Below are 25,542 nucleotides of genomic sequence, written 5' to 3' on the forward strand. Positions count from 1 at the left end.
AAATAAGATAAGATAAGATAAGATAGAACTTTATTAATCCCTCGGGTGGGTTCCTCTGGGAAATTCGACTTCCAAAAAGCACAGCAACGACCGAAGTTACAGTTACAGAATTGTTTTATATATATATATATATATATATATATATATATATACACACACACACACACACACACACACACACACACACACACACATATAAATACAGAGACAAATATAAATAAAATATACAAAGGGGATAAATAGAATAAATAGGAATAAAAAATAAAAATACAAGTGAATTGCACATTTCAAGTATTGAGTCTATTGCACTGTATTGCACAAGGTATTGTACAGTGAGGTGAAGAGGCACTACAGCTTAGTTGTTCCCCCCTCCTTTGTCCTCCTGTTTCCCCTCCCTCTCCCCTCCAGAGAGGAGTTAAACAGTTTGATGGCGTGTGGGACAAAGGAGTTTTTAAGTCTGTTAGTTCTTGTCTTGGGGAGAAGCAACCTGTCACTGAACAGACTCTTCTGATTGTTTATGGCCGTGTGCAGAGGATGCCCAGCATTGTTCATAATGTCCATCAGTTTCTTTAATGTCCTTTTCTCTGCCACTGTCACCAGAGTGTCCAGCTTCATGCCGACCACAGAGCTAGCCTTCCTGATCAGTTTCTCCAGCCTGGATGAGTCCCTTCCCCAAATATTGTTTGGGGAAGAGATTAAGAGAACAAATTACTGTCATTACAGCCCACAAGACTTACAATTTCAAAGGGGGGAATATTTCTGCTCTTTAATTAAATTAAATTGATCTTTATCTTTATGATCTTATGTAAACACCTGAAATGAAGCTTAACTTTGAGTACTGAACCTTCCTTTTGTATTCTTTTCAAATCTCTAAACTTACTTGAATTCATTGGATTTAGCAGATTTCTTTCTTTTTTGGTTTTTTACAGCTTCTGGGTCAGCATGCTCCCGACTACACTGCTCAGCCAGAAATCATGGAGCACACCACACACTGGCTCTGATCCATTTCTAACCTCCACTTTAATATAACCCACTCACCATATGGGCCTCCTTCAAGGGTAATGATGGAGAAGACTGCTCACTTCCCCCTGTCTGGACAGCAGATTTTCCTATATACAAAAACAGGGACAGAGATTTTAATCACAGACATGTCTCAACTTGGGGGTTGTTAAAATGGGTTAACATAGGTCTGTGTTATTAGCTTTATCCGGTGTGTGGGTGGACACATTTGTGTGTGTTTTGTGTGAGTGTGTGTCAAGTGTTATGTTTGTTAGCTAAAATAGGAGAAGCCTGTCAAAACTTTATCACCCTCACGTGTCTTTTTCCAAACATTTATGTTTTAAGTGGATGATATTTAAAAAAATGAACAGGCTGAGGATCATTCATGTTAACTTTATTAGTGGCGCTGTTGGAATCAGACTTTTGAACACAACTTTTAGAGCTTGAGGTATATCCAAAGTTTTGGTCCTAGAGTTTCTTCTTCTTCATTCAGCTGATCCCAGTGGATCATCTGTGTGTCGCCCTATCCCTATTATCCTCTTCAGTCATACCAACCCTGTGCATGTCCTCCTTGAACCTTCTCTTTTGTCTTCCTCTTATCCTCCTGCCTGGTTCCTCCATCTTCAACATCCTCTGCTCCATCTATTTCCTAAGCTTCCTCTGCACATGTCAAAACCACCTCAGCCTTGCCTCTCCAACTTTGTCTCTAACCCACCCAACCTGAGATGTCCCACTCACATACGAATATCACGTCCATCCTGCTGGTCACTCCCACTCAACACTTCCACTTCCAGCTCTGCTTCCTATCCGTTTGATACAGACACAATCTTCATTAGTCTTTTTGTGACAAAGAGGCACCATCTTAAATAGGGAGTGGCTGTTAATAGACTTTTTGTTTGTTCGTTTGTTAGTTTTAAGCTGAAGACTGTTATATACTAAAATCTAGTGTATAGGAGTCTGTTTGCACTATTTGACTGTTCTGAACTAACCTTTTTCAATTATTTATTAAAGGTTGTGCATTAAAGATGGGCAGAGCTAACTTTTGTTTCTGGACTCAATATTTTAAAACCTCATTGTTAACTTTTTGGCCTGTAAAATGTTTTTTTCTTTGTAGCCAGAAGCCTGTTGAAGTTAAGGGTCTGGCTGCTGGGCTGCAGTCAGCAGACACTTTGGGTCCTTGTCTAGCTTAGCATTAGCATACTGTCTGTGCAGGTGCTTGTAAACAGCCAAAGTGGTGTTAGCAGCATAATGCTGTTTTGCACTTGTCCTGGATACAGTTTCCACTTTACCATCACCTTCTCATCCTTTCTGAGCCTCTAATTTTCTCCTCTTGCACAGGAACTGAAATCAGCTGATTGTAGCACAAGTGTAAGCGGAATCAATAAGCGTATCAATGGGCAAGAAACTGGTCACAAAGTGATGTGTGGTGGTGCATCGAAAACTACCTTGCAAATGTTTTGGTCGCTTGCAGATTGCCACAGTGACTGGTAATTTCTATGGAAGGTGGTGATTTGTTTGCAAACTCAGACACTCAGCAATTTCCAGGAACCACTTGCCAATGAACTGGGGCATACACATTTTACCCTAGCAACTGCCAGAAGGCCTCTAGGCCTGTGTGACTGAGGCCTAAGGTGACCGACTTGCCTCAAGTGGCCAGAAGCTGCAGTGTTTTTATCTCATTTACTCAGTAAATCTAGCAAATTGTTTCTTTTACTTATCTACTTTATGGTTTATTTCAATTGTCAGCTATTATTCCAGCAGCTGTTTTAATGCTTTAATCATTTCTACTCTAATTTATGAAATTATCAGTGTGAACCATTTTTTCCATCACTTATCATCAGCGTTTAAACTTCTCCCCTCGATTTCCACTTTTCATGCACTGCCACAGCGCACACTGTTGGATCAAGTCCTGCTTTATATTTGCTGAGCAGGTGCTCTGCTCTTATAAGTCAAGTTCTGAGTACCACCTTGGCATTTTTAGTGTCTGTGGTTGGAAATCGCTGGTACTTCATTTACATCTGAACACTCCAACTTTGTCCGGCATGTCTGTATTCATCAGCTGCCATCCCCAGGCTCCTAATATTCAGCGCTTAAAATGAAAGACTCTGGGGAGTCAAGAGACCTTGCATATCACAAATGACTGATTGGAGTTGGGGTGACAGCCATGTTAGTGCCCCCTCCCTAAACTCTCCAAGGCAATAAAGCCAAGGAGGTGAGAGTTTCACACCAGCTTGACCCCCTATGAACAGTCTCCATGGCGTGTCAGAGGTGACCTTCTGTAGGGTTCAGGGGTGAAGGTCCTAAAACAATAATATAACAATCATTGCACCCGCCCCCTTCTGAGCAACCTGATGCCCATCTGGAATCCACCACATATTAACACAAAGATGGCTAAGAATTATGTTTAAGCTCTGCCTTCAAAATGAAATCAAACACATGTGATGTCTGGTACCAGCGTTAACCTAAAATGCAGCTCTCATGAATATTCCTGAACGTGCTAAGTGAAAGTTTAATCTGCAAGATCCTTGAACCCTGTTGAGTGGACCACAGTGCTCTGTTAGGTTATCACGCCTCCATCTGCTACATTCCCACTCACTCCGTGTCTTTAATCAGTAACAATGAGACCTGAGGCACCGCTAAAACTGCAATAGCACAGAGGGACAAAGTGCTTGATCAGGTTTTGATCAGTGTGCATATTACTCCACATATATCACCCCTAAAATAAACTGGGCAGCTGGAATTCTGCATTGCGTCACTGTGGAAAATGAAAACAAAAAGAGAAATGCACAGATTTCTGTGTCTCATCACGTCGGCTCCGTGCACTGACAGGATTTGTATTGGCTCCTGATTAATGACGGTGGGACTGTTTAAAAATAAAAAATAAAAGGACCACTGACAGTGCATTTTCAGGCCATTTGTAGACAGAGTTTGTACACATTAAGGAAGAGCATATGTTTAATAAATGACCACAAGTGACAGCCCAAGGCAGCAAGATAAATGAGAGCTTCTTAAGTGGAGAGGAATCAGTCACCACGGGTATGTTTTAAACGTTCCCTGTGGGAAATGTTTGAATTAGATGGCAAAGGCAGCTTAAAGGTGCACAGCTTAGGTTCTTTGTGTGATTTGTTGCCGGGCTCCTGCACGTATAGCCATCGGCTTTAAAATTTCCTTTGGAAGAACTTGATATTGTCCCGAATTTCTAAAGTGAGATTTAATTTCTCCCCAGCTGAGGGTTTTTTAAAAACTGCAGTCATGAGCAAAGTCAAGGAGACACCCGTACCGAAGCAGAAAAAAAAAGCCTCGGTTTATAGAAAATGAATCTTTCAATGAAAATGTTCTCAGAAAATTGAGGATTACAAATGGATGAGGCGACACAAATTCAGCATGCGTGGGATACATTTTGATCTTCAGATATAGAAAGAGAATGTGACTTTAAATTTTTTTAAAAATGGAGGGAAATTGGCATGAAAAACTTTAATCCACTAAAATAACTTTGCTGAGCTTTGTTTTCCTGGGGCCAATTAAATCCTGGGACGAATATGCTGCTCCTTTGTGAAAGAAATACTAACAAAAACAAATAATTTGGTCTGTACACATCATTAATATAAATTCCCATCTAGGAAGTCATTACTTAATGTTTCTGTTGTGCCAAACAATCACCTTCTGAATAATTATTCTCGGTAAAGCCGGTGCCTGTTATCAAAAAAGTAGGACAGATAACAGAAGTCCAAATTCTCCTGGGAGGAAAAGCCAAAACTTTGTGATCTTTAATGACACAAGCCGCAGTCTAGACATGAAACAGGAAACAGAATATTGAGAAGCCGTAGTCTTTAATGGTCACGGCCACTTTGATTCCCATGGTAGCAGTCGAGTCTTTTTCATGCTCTGTTTGCTGCCAGCCGCCCACCATGATTGCAGCCCACAGTAACGTCTCTGATGGTGCGATTCCTACGGTCAGTGACTAAACACGTTCAACCCCTGCTGTCCATGCTGTGTGTGCAGCGCGGGCAGAAGGATGGCAACTGAGGTGGAAAGGTTTTTAAAGAATGTGAGCATCCATGAGGCATTCATGACCTTCAACCATGATAGCCTTGTAATGTATCTAAACTCCAAATCCTTGCCTGGAAGATGAAGAAGTGTGGTCGCTCTCTGTGATGGATAGCTATTTCATATTCTATTTCATGCTGAGGAGCTCGGCAGTGGAGGGGAAAAAACTGTTGATGTCTTCTTTTTTCTTCTTCTTTTCGTTTCTGACCAAGAAACGAGAGGGAAGCGGCAAATTCTTACATTTTAGAAGCTAGAAACTCTTCTTAGCCTTGATTCTTCCACACAGCCTGAATTCTTTTAGCCAAGCTTTCTTGTCATTTAATAGATAATACTTCTCCAGGCTTCTACTGAAACCATTTCTGATGAGGCTTCAGTAAACAGGCTCAGATTTCTGTCAGGTAGTGTGTCAGGTGTTTGCACGATTTTTCCCTTTTTGTTAAGGAACCTGACTTTTAAATGCTGTTCATCGGATGTAGATTAGTTTGTATGGCTGCCACTTCTTTTGTCCTCCAATTATCCAGTTTCCTTAATTTTTTTAAGGACACAGTAAACACTGTATTGAGATATGCTGAGTTTTTAGCTAATAGTTCTGTGGGACTCACCTTACTGGTTCAAAAATACAATTTCATGCCTGTCAAACTGTGTTATCTTTGGTATTTTTTCCACATTCAACGAAAGAAATTGGGGGAAAAAATTATTTGTTCTTGCCCCTAAGCATACAGTTTAAAATCAGTACTTTGCTCAATTGTCTGTTGTGTGTAAACACAACACTGTTTCATCTCCCGAGTTATGTTTTTTTTTAATGATTTGCACTTCAGGGTTGAGTGTGTTAGCAAACAAACAAGGTCTGGACTGAAAATGAGGAAAACGGTTGCCAACATTCAAAGAACAATATGAAAGATCTTCACCTGGAAGTTGTTGCTCAGGTTTGGTGCTTGGAAGCAACATTTAAAGCAATCAAGGGTGGCTCAAGACTTTTGCACAACACTGTACAAAATCCAAAATGTCATATGTTATTGCAGCTTCCCTTTGTTGATCTATCATATTCCAGTCATTCATTTTCTCCCTCTTATCCAAATCAAAGTGGCGGGTGGGCTGGAGCATATTCCAGCTCTCATAGGGTAAAAGTCAGGGTACACAAAGAGACAGACAACCATTCACACCTACGGCTACTTTAAAATCACCAATTAACCTGACATGCATATCTTTAGACTGTGGTGGTGATGGGTGGGGGTTGGGTCAGTCTGCATGCAGGCAAATTTGCCCAACACACCCCTGCTGCCCCATAATATACTCCATCACAATCATCTCTCGTGACTTCTCTGTTGACTTACACTGATTTCTTGCAAATAATCCGAAGTCACTGTTGAGTCACTGTTTTTTTTTAATGCTCGTCTTCATTGCCATAGCTTGACTCACCTTCATTGTTTAGAAATAACAAAGGACAGATATCCTGAAACCTTTTTTCCCCAAAACACTGCTTGGACTAAGCAAAAAATCCGTTACCTACCAACACTCATGTGTGGATATTAGTGAGGCTGACAGGTACAGCTCTGCTTATGGAGCCAAACCACTGCTCCAAATGAGACAGACTACTAAGTTACTCTTAGTAAGAATGCATTCGTAGCAGACATTAAACTATCAGCAGTTGTGAAAACCCCTGAAGAGCACAGTGTTTCTCTCACAGTGGGTAAAATGCTCCTGAGGAAGTTGCACCTACCTGAGCTTTTGTTGTTGTCTCACACCTATTCACTAAGCCCTCCTATTGACTGTCATTGTATCCTAAAGAAATGATAATGGCCTCTCTGTCTTTCTTCCAGAGTGGCGGGGATCTGTGAGAGAAGCCTTGTGTGCGTGCATGTGTGTGCATGTGTGTGTGGTGCTGGGTGTCCACTTTCTCTCGTTCACTTCATGTGTTGCCAAACTGGAAACAAACAGGCATTGTGCTCCAGTTCTGCGGCGGTGGCCCTGAAGTTCCTGTTTATGGACCCATCACTTAATTGTGGCCTCACACAACTATGCCCATTATCTGCTGTTTCCCTGTGAATACTGTAGCCAGTGCGGCTTTGCTGAGGTCTAATGGAGGGCCTCTATCCTTCCAACATCTATATATGATTTGTTTGGGACAGTTTTTGAAGTAAAAATCAACAGATATGTAACAAGATTCCTTGCTTCACAGCGAGAGTTTGCATCATGGGCTGCTGACCTTTTCTTTCTGATTTCCCAAGTAAAATAATTGAAGCTACATGTGTCTGAATTTGCATGAGCAGCAGCCGTAGCAAAGTTCTCAGTGTGATGCAAATTTAGCGATGCAGACGCATCTGAAGTAATTCTTTGATTGCTTCGCATCCTCCTCTCCTTAGGGGTGCTATCTATATCTGAGGGTGTTGATTAGATAGCAGTCTCCACCCACATTTGCAATTCAAGGAATTGCTATTCTCACATTGCTATGCGCACCGCCGTGTGGTTGTTCCGCAGGGTGAAGACTGTAGTTAACTCATAAATGATCAATATGCCATACAAGCCTCTTTCACAGAGAGTGAGCTTTCTGAATGTCCCTCTGTGGAATAGAGATGGGGTGAAATGCATGGATGTACTTTTGATTTACAATTCCCATCTTGCCTGTCAGGACTAAAGGATTAAAAACAGCTTTTTAAGCTTCGCACATAAACAGTTTCATACATTTTGTCACATTCTGGTACAGACGTCTTGTTGAAATATCAATTTTTACCATGTCTGGATTATCCATCCAGGGCCTTAACGCATCGGGCACTTATGTGTTTAATCTACTCTCTGCCAGCAATGTTCTCTGTCCTGTCCAGTGGAATCCTTTGAGATAACTGAGGGAACTGAGATCTGCAGCTAGTGATGACAGCCTGCGTGACCATGGGCCAAACACAAATTTGCAAGTAAACTGGAAATTTGTCAAGCTGCCCTTTGTTGGCCCCTATGTTTCATGTGTTAAGTACTCTGTTCAAATCAGCCATGCACTTTAAATCATGGCGACCACTTAGAGCCTGCTATCCCCACAGATCCCCACATAGCACCGGAAAGCATCTGACCCTGGACCTCAGTCTTAGTTTAGCCGCCCGTGCTAAACTAGCTGCACGCTCCCACAATAACAGTATTGACGTCACTGACCATCATTGGACACGTGCTGCCTTCAGGTGCTCATTTTAAACTCAGATTTTGGATATTTGGAGAGCTGACATAGAATGGATAGAGGTGGAAAGAAGAGACAAAATAAATAAATAGATAAATAAAACAGATAAAATGCAACCCAGTAGGCTTCATTAAACATCTAACAGTATTAATTTGATCCTAGTGCATGTGAGTTATGGTTATTTAAGCAACTGGCCTAATATGGATGTTTTCTGATACTTAAATATGGATGCATTTAAAATGTACGATGTGCCATGCATTCCGGCGCTTCTCATACATGAATGTGTTTACCTGCTATGGGGACTGATAAACTAATATTTCCTTTCCCTACACACAGCCTTACATTTGATTGGCACCCAGAACACTCGATTCAATATTTAAACTAAACTTTAACACATAACTATAAGTAATCTTCCCTGTAACAGCGCAGCATTTATTTTACTTCAGGTTTGGTACTTCTCCCCCAAATGTAAAAATTAGACAGATGCTGTGACAGATGCGGTTTTCCTAATAGATAATATTGAATTTTGCTCTCATACGATAAAGTTAATTAAATACAGTTTTATTTAGGCTGTCCTTCTTCGTTTAATATCGGGAATCCCAGCTTCATTGATACATTTGATACGTACGAGTCTGTTTTGATACATTTAACATTACATTAGGTGAAACAATCTCAATACACGCCTCCTTTTTGTATTTACACTGTGACTAGGTGGTTGCTTAATACACAAACGGTGTCATCGGGCGCACACCCATGAGTAAGATTTAGGTCTGTGTGTATTTTGGTACATCCGGACAGGTCTGGGAATTCTTTCCGACAGTCCCTGAACGCCTCGAGCTGCAAAACTGCGAGAGAAGCGGTGATTGAAGAGGATAGCAGAGCGGCGGTGGCGACGACGACGGCCATCTTAGAGCTACCGTGGTAACCGACACACTCATCTCCTGGATTTAATTTTTCATGTGAGACAAACACTCCGCCTGACTGACGAAGGGAAGAGGAAGAAGAAGACGGCTGTTTTTAACTTCGCCGCGGTTGAACTCGAAGTCGGGATGCGGTTCCGAGGGAACAAGCAATTTGCATCCGCAGTCGGACTGGTCCTCGGACTATTATGTGCGGTGGAGGCAGCTAAAGGTAACTAAGCTGGGATTTAGATCCCGTTGTGTCTCGTGAGTGTCAGAGGCAGACAGTCTTTTATTTCATTTTATTGTTTGTTTGCGGCTGTCTGAAGCCACTTAGTCGCTCCAGGACGCTGAAGGTTACAAAGAGCGGTTAGCAGACAGGGGCTGTGCGGTCCTGAGGGGGGATGCGTGTCCAGTAACCTGCTCCGGGATTGCCAGCCCCGGAGCCGCAGCGGATGGATGTGGCGAAGTATCCCGCCGGTGGACAAGTGCATCCCGCGATGCTTTGTCCAGTGCAGCCTGAAGCAGAGGGAAATTAGCCATTATGGTCCAACTGCACTTATTCCCTGTCCTGCTTAACATTGCCTCCTTAGTGCAAGAAGTGTGCCGCTTTATGAGATAATATCGAGGCTGTGAATGACCCCCTTCTGTCATCCGCATCGATTCTATTTTTGGCATCTAGTCACTTCTTTAAACTCCTTTTTTTTTTTTTTTTTATCTTTGTGTTTTGTATTATTAGGATTAAAAATCCGCTTCAGCCGCTGCATGCTTTGTAATATTGCCCGTGGCTGGCACTCCCTGTACTAATCTTGTTTTTAAATACGTTTGAGTACATCTGGATTAGGGCTAGTGGTGATATGTTTCTTTACCCCCAACCCACCCAGTTTTTTTTGTGTGTATGTGTGTCTGTTTTATGGCCATGCTGTTAAAACCACGCAGGTTTATTTTTCCATTAGTGGGTTTAATACTTGGGGTTTGGCAACGTTGTGTTCGCACCAGGATCGAGTGGCTTGGTTGGCTGCGCATTGCAGATCCTCTTCACCCTGTCCCTGTTTCGTTGGTAGATTTAAAAATTTTATGTGGTGTGATCACGGGCTTAAAGTGGGGGGGAAAACACACACACGCTCAGTAGGTCTGGGCCTACTTTTGTGCAGAAACTATGCAAGACCCGAAAGTGCATCTGCCCTCTTCTTGTGCAACGTCACCGGTGGGCATTTGCTGCAGGGCGGTCCACCTCTCCTGCTCTACAGTGGCTCCAATCTGACCACCGTCGATGCGTGATTTACACATCGTGTTTCATCGTTAAACTCCCAATCGGCACACTCCCTAGCGTGAGCTTCCTGTTTCAGGGTGTGTAGAGGCAGGTGCGACTTAATCACCGGCCATATCGGCATGCCCAGGCAGGGCTACAGAAGCCAGGGTGTGCTTTTGTCTTTGACAGTTATTGTGATGAGAATACAGGCGGTGAAATAGACACAGATTTTAAAAAATGTCTGCACAAATAAAGGGTGGGGTGGGGGGATTATTCTAGTCGTAATTCAGTTGTTTCCAGGTTAAGCAGCTGGGAATGCACCGCTTGTACAGCAGTAACTTCATTTCTTTTTCCATCCATCAAAAGAAAGAAAAGGCCTGTAGCACCTAGGCCTGGATAGTGTGGCTGCCTTTTAATGATCTACTAAAGAGCGTGCGTGCGTGAATGCATGCGTGCAAAGTGCACCTGCTGCCTTTCCTGTGCTTATCAGCGGACAATACCTGTGAACTGGGCATCTTGATGTTGGCTTATCTTTTATTAACCAAAGATTACTTGCTTGTTTGTTTGCACTCTTCCCTACAGCTTTGTTTTCATTGCTTTTTTCCCTTCTCATTACCAGCCATCTGGCAGCACATGAAGAAACCAGACAGTCCTTGGGTAGTGGTTCTTGTTCCCTTCTCTCGGTGTTAGCAAATATTAGCACTATGGAAACTGATTGAGCTGAAAAGCTTGGCACAAACAGGTGATTTGGCAAACTCTGACCCACAACTCAGACCGATAACACGGCCGTAAGACGTTAAGGATGTGTTGAAACGCTATCTTTTTGGCTCCACCTATGATCATATGATCCATCCGATTGGTGTGTGTACCAATAAAGTCAAGAGCCAAACAGACACATCACTTGTTTTTCCGAGGTCTCACCCGTGTAACTTATTTAGTTTTCTGTATACTGTGAGCAGCGGCTGTGTGTCTCCCATGCTCCAGAGTCAAAACATTAGGTCTGCTGGGATGCCTGAGTTTGTTCTGTGCACACAGGGTCAGACAAAAGAGAGGCCGGCTTGTTGGGAAGTTCCTTCATTCATCCCCCCCCCCCCCGCACGCTGCCCAAAAAAAGCTTCCTAGCCCTGCATTAGCTGCAGAAGCCCATCACCAATCAATAGTTACAGTTAAAACAATGTAAATAAACTATTTATTTAACAGCTCAGCTCTGAGGTGTCTTATGGCAACCTCATTAAAACATTCTTCAATGGTGTAATTAGCTCAATTAATTAGTTATTACGTCAACATTTTGCTCAAATTACTAATAATTTCATTTGTAATCTAATCACTTATCTCGTGCTTTTTCATGGTTAAACAAAAGCTTCATTGCAAAAATGCTGCACTGATTGAAACTGCTTGCCAGGCTTATAAAAAGCCCCTCATTCCAGGGATCAGAGCATCCCAGACACCAAGTGATGGATGATTGCCATTTGTGACTTTGCTGACCTTGAAGGAAATATATACTCTTACATTTTCTACATGCTGCCGACTGTCTCAATGGAGCCCATTTCAAGCCTTCAAACTAGCAGCGATCCGGCTGACGTATGTTATCTTGCCGTGTTATGGCAAGCAGAAACTATGTGGATGCACACAGATGACAATGACTGCATTGTTTGCCTCTTCCATGCAGCTCGAGAACCACTGTGGCGTCCTGCTATTCAGAGTCAGTCCAGAGACTTGTGTTTTTCCTTAGAAAGTATGCCAGTAAGTATGGGGTTGGGACAAAACATTGATAAAGTCATATCTCGCTGTTTGCTCTCGAGATGCAATTATCGGGTGAAAATGTCGATCTTTTAATAAAACGTGCAGCAGCGGCTCTAAACAGTTTCCCCTGATAGTTTGTCTTAGTAGAGTCACCGCTTTATGACTCCTCCTCGTGGTGCTTATCAAATGATTGATGGTAAACTGAACCGAGGCTGCAGTGAAAAAGAAATTTAAGGGGGAAAAAAGACAAATCGCACATTTAATTTCACACATTCTTGAAACTGAATGCAAATTATAATAAATATGCACAGACCACACTGCAGTGAGTTAATGCATCACTCTTGCTTTTTGCTTTGTTTTTTGTCTTTAATTATGCAAATATTGTGATGTATTGTAGGCAGTTTTGTCTCAGAGTCGCTCATTGAGGCGTTATCATGGTCTTAGCATACAGTGATATTAGTTAGATGGCATGGCAGCAGCTTAAGATCCAAAAGTGTGATGTAGCGCTGAAATTAAAACTGAGCTCACTTAATTAGCTGATACGTGTGTTGCATAAAAGATGGATTGCTTCAACATTATTTTAAGTTGTTGAAGAAGGAAGCATCTAGAAAGAACTTGTGGGAGGGGGGAAAACACGTAGCTTTCCTGAAACATGATTAAAAATATGAAACGCATACCCCTTTTTTTCTTTAAACTGTTTGAATAACAAAAATACAAACCTGATTGTGACTCGCTCTGTCATTTATTCTTAATTTCCCATTCACCCATTAATCCTTTCATCAGAAAAGCATGTTTGAACTAGGTGTGAACAGCTCCACAGGGCTACAGGAAGGTGGATGCTTTCAGTGCAATTACTGCCTTGTTTTCAGAAACTTTGCGCGCTTAATGTTTCTTTGTTATACTGGTGCACCACTTGCTGCGAAAATGTTTTGGGTGCATGCCGTGAAAAACTGATTACATATTTAGATTGTGTAAAGGTAGTTAGTTTTAAATACATCATGCCCACCACACATTGGAAGTTTTCTGCTTATCGAGTTCAGGTATTTAGGTAAAGGTAGCCATGTTTGCAAGGATTAAAAGCCTCAATGATTAAAATGCTTCATGCAAACCCACCAATTAGAAGATCCTGCCTTTGTTGAAGCTAGTGGTAGAGACGGAGCGAAACAAAACTGGTCTGTATCTGACAAACCTTTTATTGGAAATCAGAGCCATTACTACTTCGACTATTTCTGGAAAGTTAGACAATTGTGTGCATGTGAAAATTCCTTTTTGTTTTGTTTTTTGCTCAAATGGTTCATGTGTATGCTCTTCATCGGCTAGCCTCATGTAGGATCCATTTTAAGAGTGAAGCTCTAATATGAATTTTAATCAGATTGAAGAAATTTTGCACATTTAACACGGCTAGTGGGCAAGAGGTTGGGTGCACCCTGGTCAGGTCGGTTAGCAGTTTGTGGCATTCCTACAGCCAATTTAGAATCAGCATTTAAAGTAACAAACATGTCTTTGGACTGTGGGAGGAAACCAGAGGATATATCTTGGATATAAATGGGTACAATGTGACGATCCTGGAAAAAAAGAAAGAAAGAAAACGGTACTTTGTTCTTCTTGGCACAGAATTTAAGGGTCACACATTTTATTGTGAATGGCTACAGGGTGATATAATTAAATCTAGTCGTCTGGGTCATGGCCTACACCAGATTTCATTAAAAATGTATTCACTGAGATCAACGAACATCATGTCCAAGCTGGATTTAATATTGAATGTTTCTTCTGTGGAGACTCACAAGAAGCATTACAAAAAAGTTGCCCTCTTTTGGCCTGAATAACAGTTTGCTTGCCCTGAAGGGAAGCTCCAGTCACACTCGTTACCTCTTAACATTTTTCAGTATTTATTCAGAGATTTCTCAGAGGAACAAAGGGCTTTTATTGGCTAGATGTTTGGGGGGGGTCGGGATCTCGACTGATCACGTCACAGTGCGGTCACTGTTCATGGAGTTGCGCCTCAAGCCCCTGAAGAATGTGTGTATGAGTTAATCCCCCGAGAGTGCTAAGCATTTCCATTTGGTAGTTTGCCACTTAGGCCGCGACAATACTGGACTCAATTTGTGTCTGTGATGACTTTCCTCTCATTGGTGCCTTCAGGAGCTGAAAGGAGTCAGTGAACTGTCAAGAATGGGTCATTCAGTTGTGAATATTAAGCCGGCCAGAATACTGGGAAGTTGTGTCGACCACCAAGAAAGGAGTCTGGAGTCAAGTCAACCTGTGGTTGTTAACTTTTGCGTGAGATATAAAAATAACAACGTGAGAAAGTGCTTTTTCATTAATTTCCCCGCTTAAATCTGCCTTAAATCTTTTTTTTTTTCATATCTCTTTCTGCATTTGAAACTAACACTGCAATAAACTACCCAGGTCTGCAGAGAATGTAATAAAAATATCCCCTTTCCTCATAAAAATGTCAAAAGTGAAACCGAATGCATAGAATGCCGTAAAGTAATAGCCAGTGATGATTATCCTATTGTGTTATTTCTATAAAAGTGTAATAAAAACCAGAGCGAACAGGGTTTAACTGAGTTCAGCAGCTTATCTGGCTGTTACCTCCTACCATTGCTGCCGGGCGAAGATATTAACCCGCTCAGCTATTCACATTTAGGCGTGTTCTCATTAAGATTTGGTTTCCCTGAGAAGCAGGTAACCAGAGAGCACATCACCTGCCGCAGGTCGGCTACACCCGAGCATCTGGTTAGTTTCGTCTGTTTTTCTCTTGTGTTTTCACTCTCACTGGCCCCTTTTGTGCAGCTCGCACAGAGAGGTGATTGAGTTGCGTTCAAGGCCCCGCAGCTCCCCACCCCCGCTTCAGAGGACCGCCGTGTCGTCCGGGGTGTGTTCACTCTGTTGGGCGGTTGTGACTGCACGGAGGACAAACAAATGTTGTTGCCTGGCAGGGAAACTGAGAGGCTCTCCTGTGTGAGCCGAGTGTTTAAGGAGTGAAGGGGGCCTGAAGTCTGGGCTGCGTTAAGGGTCTTCGGGGTTCTGTGAACAGTCCACAGTCTGTGATGGAAGTAGCTTACGTCAACAAGCTCCAGAGCTTTTAAGGCAAGGCAAACAGAGAAGTGTGCCTGCTTTTTCACACCGTGAGCAGATTATTCTTTGATTATTTCTGGTCCACAAAAATGGACTAAATAGTTCAAGTCATTCCTTGGCTCACATTTGCAAGCATCACATACCTTAAGCTGTTTGGCCACAGCTTCTGTTTCACTGTGCTGCCTTAAATCCCTGAAGTTGTCATCTAATTTGCAACGAAGGCACACCTGTCTATGAGGCAAACTTTTCTTCTGGCTAGCACAAAATTATTGAATAATTTTACATAGTTAAAATGCATATGCTGAGGCAGGGGATATAGCTGGGGCATTCAGCATATTCTTCTGTTAGAATAATGTTTATTTAAGTTTCTAGACTCTCCATGAAAAACCCATAAGGTCTGACTATTGCCTCAGTGCACACACTCCCTCCTTCTTTTCTCAGTGCAGCTACTCCTGCAGCTAATGGGACAAATGTGATCAACCTGGCAACAACAGGCTTTATTTAGTCTCAGACAACACACTCTGCACGCGCTGCTTGTAGACCAGGGGTCACCAACCTTTTTGAAAGTGAGAGCTACTTCTTGGGTACCGATTAATGTGAAGGGCTACCAGTTTGACACACACTTCTCAAATAACAAATTTCCTCAGTTTAACTTAATTATGTGTTATTATTAATAATTAATGATATTCATCTATGTACGGACACTAATTATGTTAATTATTTTTCACCATAATTATAAAGAATGCAATTAGGAAACAAGGTAGGAAACATAAATATCAATATGCAACGCTTTATTTCTATATATCTCTGCAAGTATTTACATTTTGAAGTGATCACTTCTACAACATTTTCACTTACCACTAACAAATTTTAACAAATCATGCACTGTTACATACATTATTTTTGTATGTATGTAACATACAAAAAATCAACTTTCAAATTTTACAGAACTTTTCACCAAATTGGCAGCATTTTAAAGCAAATTGTCACATGTTACACTTAACAAACACATTTGTTTTTCAATAATTAAATTAAACTTTGACATGACACTGTAATGTTGCCACTGAGAACTGTTCTCAAACTCTTGACCAAGTCGGTTTATGACTTGAGTGTACTTTTCTGCAACTTTGTCAAAAGTCTCAGATGCAGAAGCATTGTCTTTCAGCACCATCTGCACAGAGGGAAAGTGCAGCACCTTTTTTCTCTGTAAATGCACAGAGAAAATGTTCATCTGGGCTTTAAATCCATTTAAAGCACTTATCATGTCAGCAACAGTCTTACCTTTGCCTTGCAGCTCACAGTTCAAATGGTTCAGTTTCCCAGTAATGTCTGTTAAAAACGCAAGGTCAAGTGTCCACTCAGTGTCCTCCAGCAGAGATGTGTCTTCCCCTTTGGATTGCATGAACTCCTTGATTTCACCCAAAAGTGACAAAAAACGAAGCAAAATCCGTCCCCTGCTGAGCCATCGGATTTCCGTATGTAGTAGCAGGTCACCATATTCAGCTGACAGCTCCTCCAATAGCACCTTGAATGTTCTGTGCTGTTTAGCTCTGGAGCGGATGCTGTTTATGATCTTCACGACGGGCGTCATGACGTGCTCGAAGCCGATCACGTTTGGGCATAACGCCTGCTGGTGAATGATGCAGTGGTAATGCATGAAGTTTGGGAACTCTGTGTCACCTTTACAGTGAGCGATGAATCCCGTATGTCGGCCGATCATAGCAGGAGCCCCGTCGGTAGTCACTGATGCCAGCTTTTCCAACGGTACCTTTTTCTTCGCGAAAAACTCCTTCACCGCGTTATAGATGTCAACTCCCTTCGTTGTTGTCTTTAGCGGCAGTAGTGTCAGAAGTTCTTCTTTTGTGGAGAAACCATCAAATACCATCCGGATAAAGACCATCAGCTGTGCTGTACTGCTGCTGTCGACGGACTCGTCACACTGGATGCTAAACCAACTGCACTTTGCCAGATCCTGATCCAACTGATCGGCCAAGTTCCCGGACATAGCCGACACTCTTCTAACAATTGTAGTTGCCCCCAGCTGGACATCAGAGAGAGTGGAGATTACATCGTTTCCATATTTCTCGTCTTTAAGCACAGTTTTTGCAATTATCATCATTGCTTCTTTGAAATACTCCCCGTCTAAAAATGCCTTCTTTTTCTTAATCATGAAATGTGTAGCTCTAAATGAGGCTTCGGTTGCTTTTTGAGAGTTTTTCACCGGTCTCGTGAAAAAAGACTGCTGTTTGCTCAAACCTGCCTTTAATTCGCGGGCCTTTTCCGCTCGCAGTGTGCTGCCCTTTGGGTAGTTGGCATGGTAGCTTGTGTGACACGTTCGGAAATGTCTCTCCACGTTGTGCCGCATGAATCTTTCACAGTGGTAAAAAAAAACTCTTCCTCCCATTCACTGTGAAAATTATATGTTTTCTTCCTTTTTTCCGCCATGTTTTCCTCATCTCCTCACCTTTGCCTTTGCTGGTCTTCACGGCAACTGTTTCCGTGGAGACCAGCTAGCACTAAATATTAGATCATGATCTAATATTTAATAATAAACATTTTTTTAATATATTATCTCTAACAAATTAACGCCAATGCAATTGTGATAAAAAAAAATAGCAAGAAAAAATAAAAATAGATGCAGCTTACTGGTAAGTTGTTATGGTGAGCTATTTTTGGAACAGGCCCGCGGGCGACTCATGTGGTCCTTGCGGGCGACCTGGTGCCCGCGGGCACCGTGTTGGTGACCCCTGTTGTAGACCATTCAGCCACTTGTATTCCCTTGATTGGCCAATTTTCCTACTAAGTTTATTATATTTCTCAGTCTGGTTAATCAATCAGTGGAATGAGGCTGATTATTCTGTGTGTGTGTGTGTGTGTGTGTGTGTGTGTGTGTGTGTGTGTGTGTGTGTGTGTGTGTGTGTGGGGTATATCATAAATAAAATTTCCATATACTTGGATGTATGTGATAGGCATGAATGAATGCTCTAATTGTTGCTGCACAAAGGGTAAGTGTTGCTCTGGTGTGACCAGCCATAGCTCTGCATTTGCATGTAATCAAACAAGATTTCAAGACTTGCAGGCTGCCGGCCTGTCAAATATAAAATCGACGAAGCAGACCTCCACTGAATGTCACAGGCCTCACGTGTGACTGCAGCATCATCATTACACAACAGGTCCTCGGAGGTTCACCGGCATTACGAGGCTTGATCTGATAATTACAGACTGATCATCTGCTGCTATCATGCAGCTACAATCTGGACAGCTGTGGCATTTTTCTCTGGTTCTTCTAGAGTAAGGACGAGTGAGCCGTGTTCTTATTGTGTTTGGTTTAATCTGTACTGTTAGGGAGGATTATACAATGAAGTGAAAACTTTTGGCAAGTGGTTTGAGATTAAGATTTTTATCCTTGTGTTTCCCTTAGGGGAAATATGTTGTGGGCTCAGAGTTGCTGCCAGAGTGTTGGTGTTGGGGAGGAGGATTCACAGTCCTGGCATAGATGGAGAACGAGTGTAAAGGCTGCCTATTGAATCTCAGGATTACCAGCACCTATTGTGACTCTAACATTCTCGCAGGAAGTATTTCATCACGGTTAATAGGCCAAACTGTATAGGTTAGGCTTCTATAAAAGAGCAAGGCAACCATAGTCGGGACTTTGTCTTTGTGTCCAAGTGAATGGACAGCATGTAACCCAGTGCAACTCCACCACAGATTTGAGGTTTTCTGTTGTTTACTTTATTTCTTTTGAGCAGATTTGATCTCTATCTAGCTGCAGCACTTGCCAATCGTGATTTAGTATATATGAAAATTGAAACCTAAAATGCTGAAAAGGAAAACACAAATCTTCATTTCAAGTCCTCAAATGCCCCTCTGCTTCATGAGAGCTCAGTGCAGGTGGCAGAGACGCAGAGCTGATTAGTCGAAGGCATGCCACAGCACAGCTTGGCGCACACAGACAAATAGAGTACTTGATCCTGGTCCATCTGTGTCATCAGTCAGCTGTGTTTCAACTTTGCTTTCCAAAATGTTCTCAATCTCTGTAGTTCTTCCTGTCATTTGAGCATCTTTTATGCTCTGGAGGGACCAGTGAACAGATAATTTACATTATAATAAACCACTTATGCTTGCGCCCAAGCAGCAGACTTCAAAGAAGTGTAGGAATGACTACCCGGCTGTCGGGTCTCCATGTGTACTTGTCCATATCCACAACTGGTATCATGGTCACCTCTGTACAAATAGTATATTGGTTTACAAATCATCTAAGAATTGAAAGATGCTGGTTTCAATCCTGGGAAGAGACACAAGTCCCTTTGGAATTGCATCAAGAAGGGCATCTGGCTTAAAAATCTGCCAAATCAAACATGTGACTCTACCTGTTGTCGTGCCCCCCCTCACCCTTGTGAATAAGGGAGCCCGATGAAAGTAGCTCCATGCCGACCTCTACATGTACACGATCAGAATTTGGCAGGAATTTGTTTTCTCCAGGTTTCTTTGATGTCTTTATATCTCGCTCGTTGCACGACCTTGTCATTGAATGAAATAGACGCATCCCATTATAGGATTAAATGACATTGGCCTTATTTGCTGTGTAACAGGATTGCATGGCGCTGTGTGGTTGCCGGCCTGGAAGTGCATCCAGTGGCCCACCATCTGTGCACATTTAGTAATAATATCTCGATATGTGTGTTTGTCTCCAGCTTCTGACACATTCATCCCTCAGAGGCTTCTTGTATATTTTCATTTTTCCCGTGTCTATCTTTCTGTGTTTTGTGAACTTATTTGTATTCATGGTTATTGGCGGGGGGATAATGCTGCCTGAAAAGACTTTATTACACCGCAAAAGGCCAAGATTGGTTTCAAATGTCTGTGTATTTATGGCCCAGCTCTGCATATAACATTTATACTGAGTACAAAGACTTGCTTGTGTTAAAAATAGGATGGTGAATAACTAGTCCATTTTTCTCTTAATCTTTAAATATATGCATGTGTGTGCAGTGGTTAAAAATGGCTTTCCTTTTCTGTTCACCTTTTACCTGATAAGTCTGCACCACAGAATTTAAATGACACATTAAATGTGGTTAATGATGCACCATCCCTACTGTTTATTTCTCTAGGCATCTTAAAAATGAGCGTGTTTCTTTTCAGTCTGTCGCAGTGATAATGGGGCCAGATACTTTTTTTTTTTTTTTTTTTTTTTTTTTAAAGAGCTTTATTTTGCATCCCGTTAAAAATGGATTTAACGTGAAACTACTTTGTTCCTTGTTGCTGTGACCTCTTTTGAGCCTTTTAACTCAGAGAGCATCTTGGCAGCTCCTGCGGGCAGTTATTTTATGACCAGGACTTAAAAACTTCATGTATAGAATCACCAGCCAGTAAATGCTTGAAGTTTGTTGACTTTGCTTAAAATTATGGGGAGGTTTTTGGTTTTTTTTTCAGTTTGATAGTTTGACATTACAGGTTTATGTACGGCTAAAATCAGAGTGGCGGCACAATCGAGATTTCTGGTGTGTTCCACTGGAGCACTTCAAGAAAAATCACATCATAATTCACGTATACTTGGTTACATTTATATGACAGTATTGAGTAGATGTATCACTACACAGTTAGAACTGTGGTGGACCTCCTCTTTGCACTTGCGGCAGTGCAGCAAAACAATTGTAAATGTAATATAAAATTACTGAGGGGCTCTTTGGGAGAGAGGTGCAGCATATCCACTACTTTTGGTATCATAGAATATATTTATGATTACGGTTATTTAAGTGCTTTTTCTTTCTCGGTCTCCAATTTCGGCCTCCAGTTTTCTTTTCTGCTCTTTCACATGTGAAAAACTATTCTGATTAATTTTCAGTGATTTTGATGATCAAATAAAAATTCAGTTTAACAAATTTTAGGATTAGCTGCTTATCATTTTTAACATGGTCATTTTTGGCATTAAAAAATACAATTAAGATTAGTTGGTGGTTAATATAACTAGTGTAAATCTGATTTATTTTATTTGTTTTTTGCTAACACAAGACACAGTAAGGCCAGTTTCAGTTTAATGTTAATCACTCAGCTTTCCGCTGAATTATATGCTTTGATTTGTATGAAGACTTGAGTCTGCAGGTTATAATTGTGCTGGTTGGGCCTATGCACTGCATTAGATGGATTCATTTCCTGATTAAGTTAAATTAAAGAAATGGCACTCGTCCAGGTTGAAAATCCTCAGTGCTGCAGCAGCAGGCCTTTAACAGGCTGCCTTGTTTCAAAGGCCTTACTTCTAATCTCATCCCAAAGTCTCCCCCTTTTTTTTTTTCTTTTTTTAAAATTTTTATTAAAAGCAGCCAGTCCATCCCTTAAAACACATCTTCTCCCCTTATAATCAGCTTATTATTATTATTATTATTATTATTATTATTATTATTAATTCAGATTTGCTCATGTTCCTCTGTGTCAAATGTTGTCAAAGCACAACAAATGTTCTCACTACTCACTGCAGGCTTGATGAAGCGATCTTGTCAAAAAGGCTTTGTTGGCAATTTCATGCAATCCATGTGAGATTTCCCACTTTAAATAAAATAATGTTTTAGATTTGATTTCCTGGGAAGTGTCTGTTTGATTTGGGCTGTGTTTTTTGACAGCAGTACGGTAGCGGTAATCTGTCAAAGGTGTGCCATCTGTTTTCTCAGACATGTTAACATTTTTTCGCAGGCGTATACATCACTATTAATTATTTTTCATTAGTTTTGTGTTATACAAAAAGCATGCTTCAAACTAAAACTTATAGCACAATAGGTTTGCACAATTAGACAAACACATTTATAAGCTACAATATCTGTGAGTAACTCCAGCCAGTTAGAGTATTCACACAGGACGTCTTGAGGTGTCCTGTGGTGTCTGGCACCCTAGATTGTTGGCAGCAAAACCTTTTTGATTAGGGCAGGCGAAACGGATCAACGTAACATCTTTAGGAATCTCAGGACTCAAGGTTGCCCAAAAGAAGTAGCGTTGTCACATGGCAAGATGTTCCGTGCTATACACCTGTCTGTCTGAGAGTATTTTCTTCATCTACCTATTTTTATTTTCTTTTCTTTTTCTTGAGGGGAATGGAGGCATTCCACTTGGCATTTTTTGCTGTCTCAGTGGGTTGTCTCCTTGAGAATAAAAGCCTGTACAGCTATACATAATTTAAATGGCTCATTGAAGCTATCATTTGGGGTTGGGCTCCATTCTGCACATCCTTTTTTCACTGATTTCCTTCTTTTACAGAGCAAAGACGGCATTCGGGGACGTCCTCTGTATCCTCAGTGTTGAATTTTAAAACCTCATTATATATCAGTAAAGATGTGGGTTGACCACCATTAGACTAGCTACCAGGTTTTTCCAAGGTTTTCTAGTCCTAGTAAGCATTATAGGCAGAGATCACCCTCACGAACTTCTGATGCACAAAACACATACACCTCTGTGAATATATCTCCAACTGGATCAATAGTTGCCAGTAGAAAAATGGTATCTGTCACCTAGCATTGATAAGTAAATGGGCATTGTGTTTAATATATTGGGGCAAATAACTCTTAACTAGTGCAATTCATTGCTATTCTATCTGAGAGATGTCCTGTTTGGTTCATCTGATGGGCGATCGTGGCTCAAGAGTTGGGAGTTTGCCTTGTAATCGGAAGGTTGCCGGTTCGAGCCCCGGCTTGGACAGTCTGTCGTTGTGTCCTTGGGCAAGACACTTCACCCGTTGCCTACTGGTGGTGCCAGTGTGGCCCGGTGGTGCCAGTGTGGCCCGGTGGCGCCAGTGTCCGGCAGCCTTGCCTCTGTCAGTGCGCCCCAGGGCAACTGTGGCTACAATGTAGCTTGTCATCACCAGTGTGTGAATGGGTGGATGACTGGATATGTAAAGTGCCATACAAATACAGGCAAGATTGCAGGTTTATACAAAACATTTCAGAGTCTTGGAGGATACTGCATGACCTCTTGCCATTTAGTATTAGTCCTGAAGGCCATAAAGGACTCGTGAACAAATGTGATCATGTGACCTAGCTCACAGTAAGTGTGAGTCTGAAGAAGCTAGAGCTGATTATTGTAGTACTGGTCTGTTCTGGCAATCTGTCTGAAGATATCCACTTCACTTCAGGGTCACGAGATGCAAAGACTATTCGTTAGGCTCGATCAAATCAAAAATTACTGGCAGGCAAAGCAGCGCCTTCAATCAAGGCACTGGTGTAAAGTTGTGTCAAATAAAATGTTTTTTATATTGTTAAAGACTCAATTTGAGTTAACATAGTGACGTTTAAACTCAGTTTGTTGTCATAGCTGTGCAGTATTTTTGTCCTTGCTAAGACTAGACTTGAGGTTATTACATATTGTACGGTTCAGACACACTTTTAACGGGTTATCAACTGTTTCATAATGATTATTTAATGTCACAGCCTGTATAAAGTGTATAATTGTTGTAAGTCATGATTGAAAATCCTTGCTTGGTAGATTGTGCCAAATTCCTTCGCTGTAAGGCTATCTAACTAATTTCTGGGTAATACTGCTAATGCTTGGTGATGCGTGTGTCGTACAAATCCCGTGCAAGTAGCTTGTAATTAATTTCCATTGATTGTGCAATAACTGAGAATTACACTTAATTATGCAATGACACAAATGCAATTCATTTGCTTCACTGAAATTGGATTTGGCAGGCTGTCACCAAATGTCATCTGAAAACATTTACATTGTGCGTTTATGCTTGTGTGGGTTTTCTGTTTACATCTGTGGCTACTATTTAAAGCTCATAATGTAATTGTAGCCCAGACTCTCTTGGAGAACATCAGGCACCTTCCTATTAGTAAAGTAATTTCACTGCATGCCATATTGCAATTGCTATGTAACTGTAAAAAGTCAGGTAGGAAAAACATCTGAAAATGTGTGCGTTTTGTGTAAGTCTTAGTGGAACGACACACATTTATGAAGGTCTGGATATCCTTTGGGTCAGTTTGCTTACTAAAAGCGTTTCTGGAACAATTAGTTATCAGTTATTGAGTGTAAAAGTTTAACAATACACACATTCATGTGTACATTCGTGAGAATATCCGTGAACATTTTGAAGCACAGATCCGGTAATTAATCGTAAAGCTGTTTGTTGTCTTGTTAATGAATTTTGTGCATAGGATCAGCATTATCATGTGCAATTAATTGGTCGATTTTAAGATTTCTGTTCATGTAACCTTTTATCATTTTTTTTTCTTTGTTATTGATGTAAAGCAACCAGAAATGTAAAAATGCAATTTTGAGCTTTTAAACAAGGGGATTAAAGGAGAATATGGCTCATGAAATAATTATCATGCTGAGCTATAAGCGTATTTGAGTAACTGCCAGTTATGTTTAGTACTGTGCAAAGAGTGTTTGATTATAATTACAGTTTGATGTTATGCCAAAGTTTTTATATTGTGTGAAAAATGCCAAAGTGTGTGTGGACAGATACAAAGCATTGATAATGGACCCTCCCACTGTCTTTTCTTTAAATCCAGTTTGTGTCTGACACTCTCAAAATGGTCCTTTTAATAGCAAACCAGGCTTTTAGAGGCTATTATTTAAGCAGTTCAGCACTGCAATGTTTCCCTGCAGTGTTGTGATTAAAAGTGGAAAAAGCTCATGAAGCAGGTAATTGATGTTTAACTTGTTTGTGGAAAGTCTGTATCTGCCCTATTGCTTTTTGTCTCATCTTAGAAAATTGAATGTTACAGAAAAGGCTTATTTACATCCAACAGCAGCCTGAGGTCACTTCACGTGTGCTTTAACAGCTGTAGCATTCTTATCAATAAACCCCCCAAAAGTGCCTGTATTAACACTGGGAGTTTTTCTCATCTCTTATTGATTATTAAAAGAGATCACTCTCAATCCTACCTGTTATATAACTGGAAATGTTTCCTATTTGTGAGCCTCCTAATTATGCTGTGATCAATGATTTCCTGCCATTGATTGTTTAGGCTATTGCAGCACTTCATTGTTAGCAGGGATTAGATTGTTTCTATTCAAATTTACCATCTGAATAAGAACTGCGGTTGGTCGGGGTAGAGGCAGCGTGTCTGAACGGATTTCGGCAAGCTCTGTTTGTTTGTGTCATCACAGTATAAAAAGTAGAGCTGTTATATAATATTTTCTTAATGTGATATTATGCCTGAACTAAAGCTACAATTCCAAAATGCAGTGAATCAGCGTCAGAGCGATTTGGACGTATTTATGTGTTGTTGTGCCTCGTCTGGTTACCTTTTCGACCGTATCTGTCCCCCACGGCGTGCTGTCAGCCAGCGTCAGCGTCACCTTTGCAGATCAGTAGCACAGGAATACCGCCCTCCCTCGCATTCTGAAGTGCTCGCATATTGGCTGTA

The 25,542-nt window shown here is 41.3% G+C and overlaps 1 protein-coding gene across 4 annotated transcripts in view; it reads left to right on the top strand.

The window, feature by feature from the left end:
* The first annotated feature begins 9,051 nt into the window (after positions 1-9,051).
* clstn1 (calsyntenin 1) overlaps positions 9,052-25,542 on the top strand; it is a 37,550-nt gene continuing 21,059 nt past the window's right edge. For all 4 annotated transcript variants that reach the window (XM_085444637.1, XM_085444639.1, XM_085444638.1 and 1 more), the window contains exon 1: positions 9,052-9,340. In XM_085444637.1, coding sequence (XP_085300763.1) covers positions 9,259-9,340 — 82 coding nt within the window. In that variant the 5' untranslated portion in view covers positions 9,052-9,258. The remainder of the gene's footprint in view (positions 9,341-25,542) is intronic.

The sequence above is a fragment of the Copadichromis virginalis genome, linkage group LG20 (assembly GCF_057382275.1).
Source record: "Copadichromis virginalis isolate Kocher_CV1m ecotype Utaka linkage group LG20, C_Virginalis_male_GT1.1, whole genome shotgun sequence".
Taxonomy (NCBI): domain Eukaryota; kingdom Metazoa; phylum Chordata; class Actinopteri; order Cichliformes; family Cichlidae; genus Copadichromis; species Copadichromis virginalis.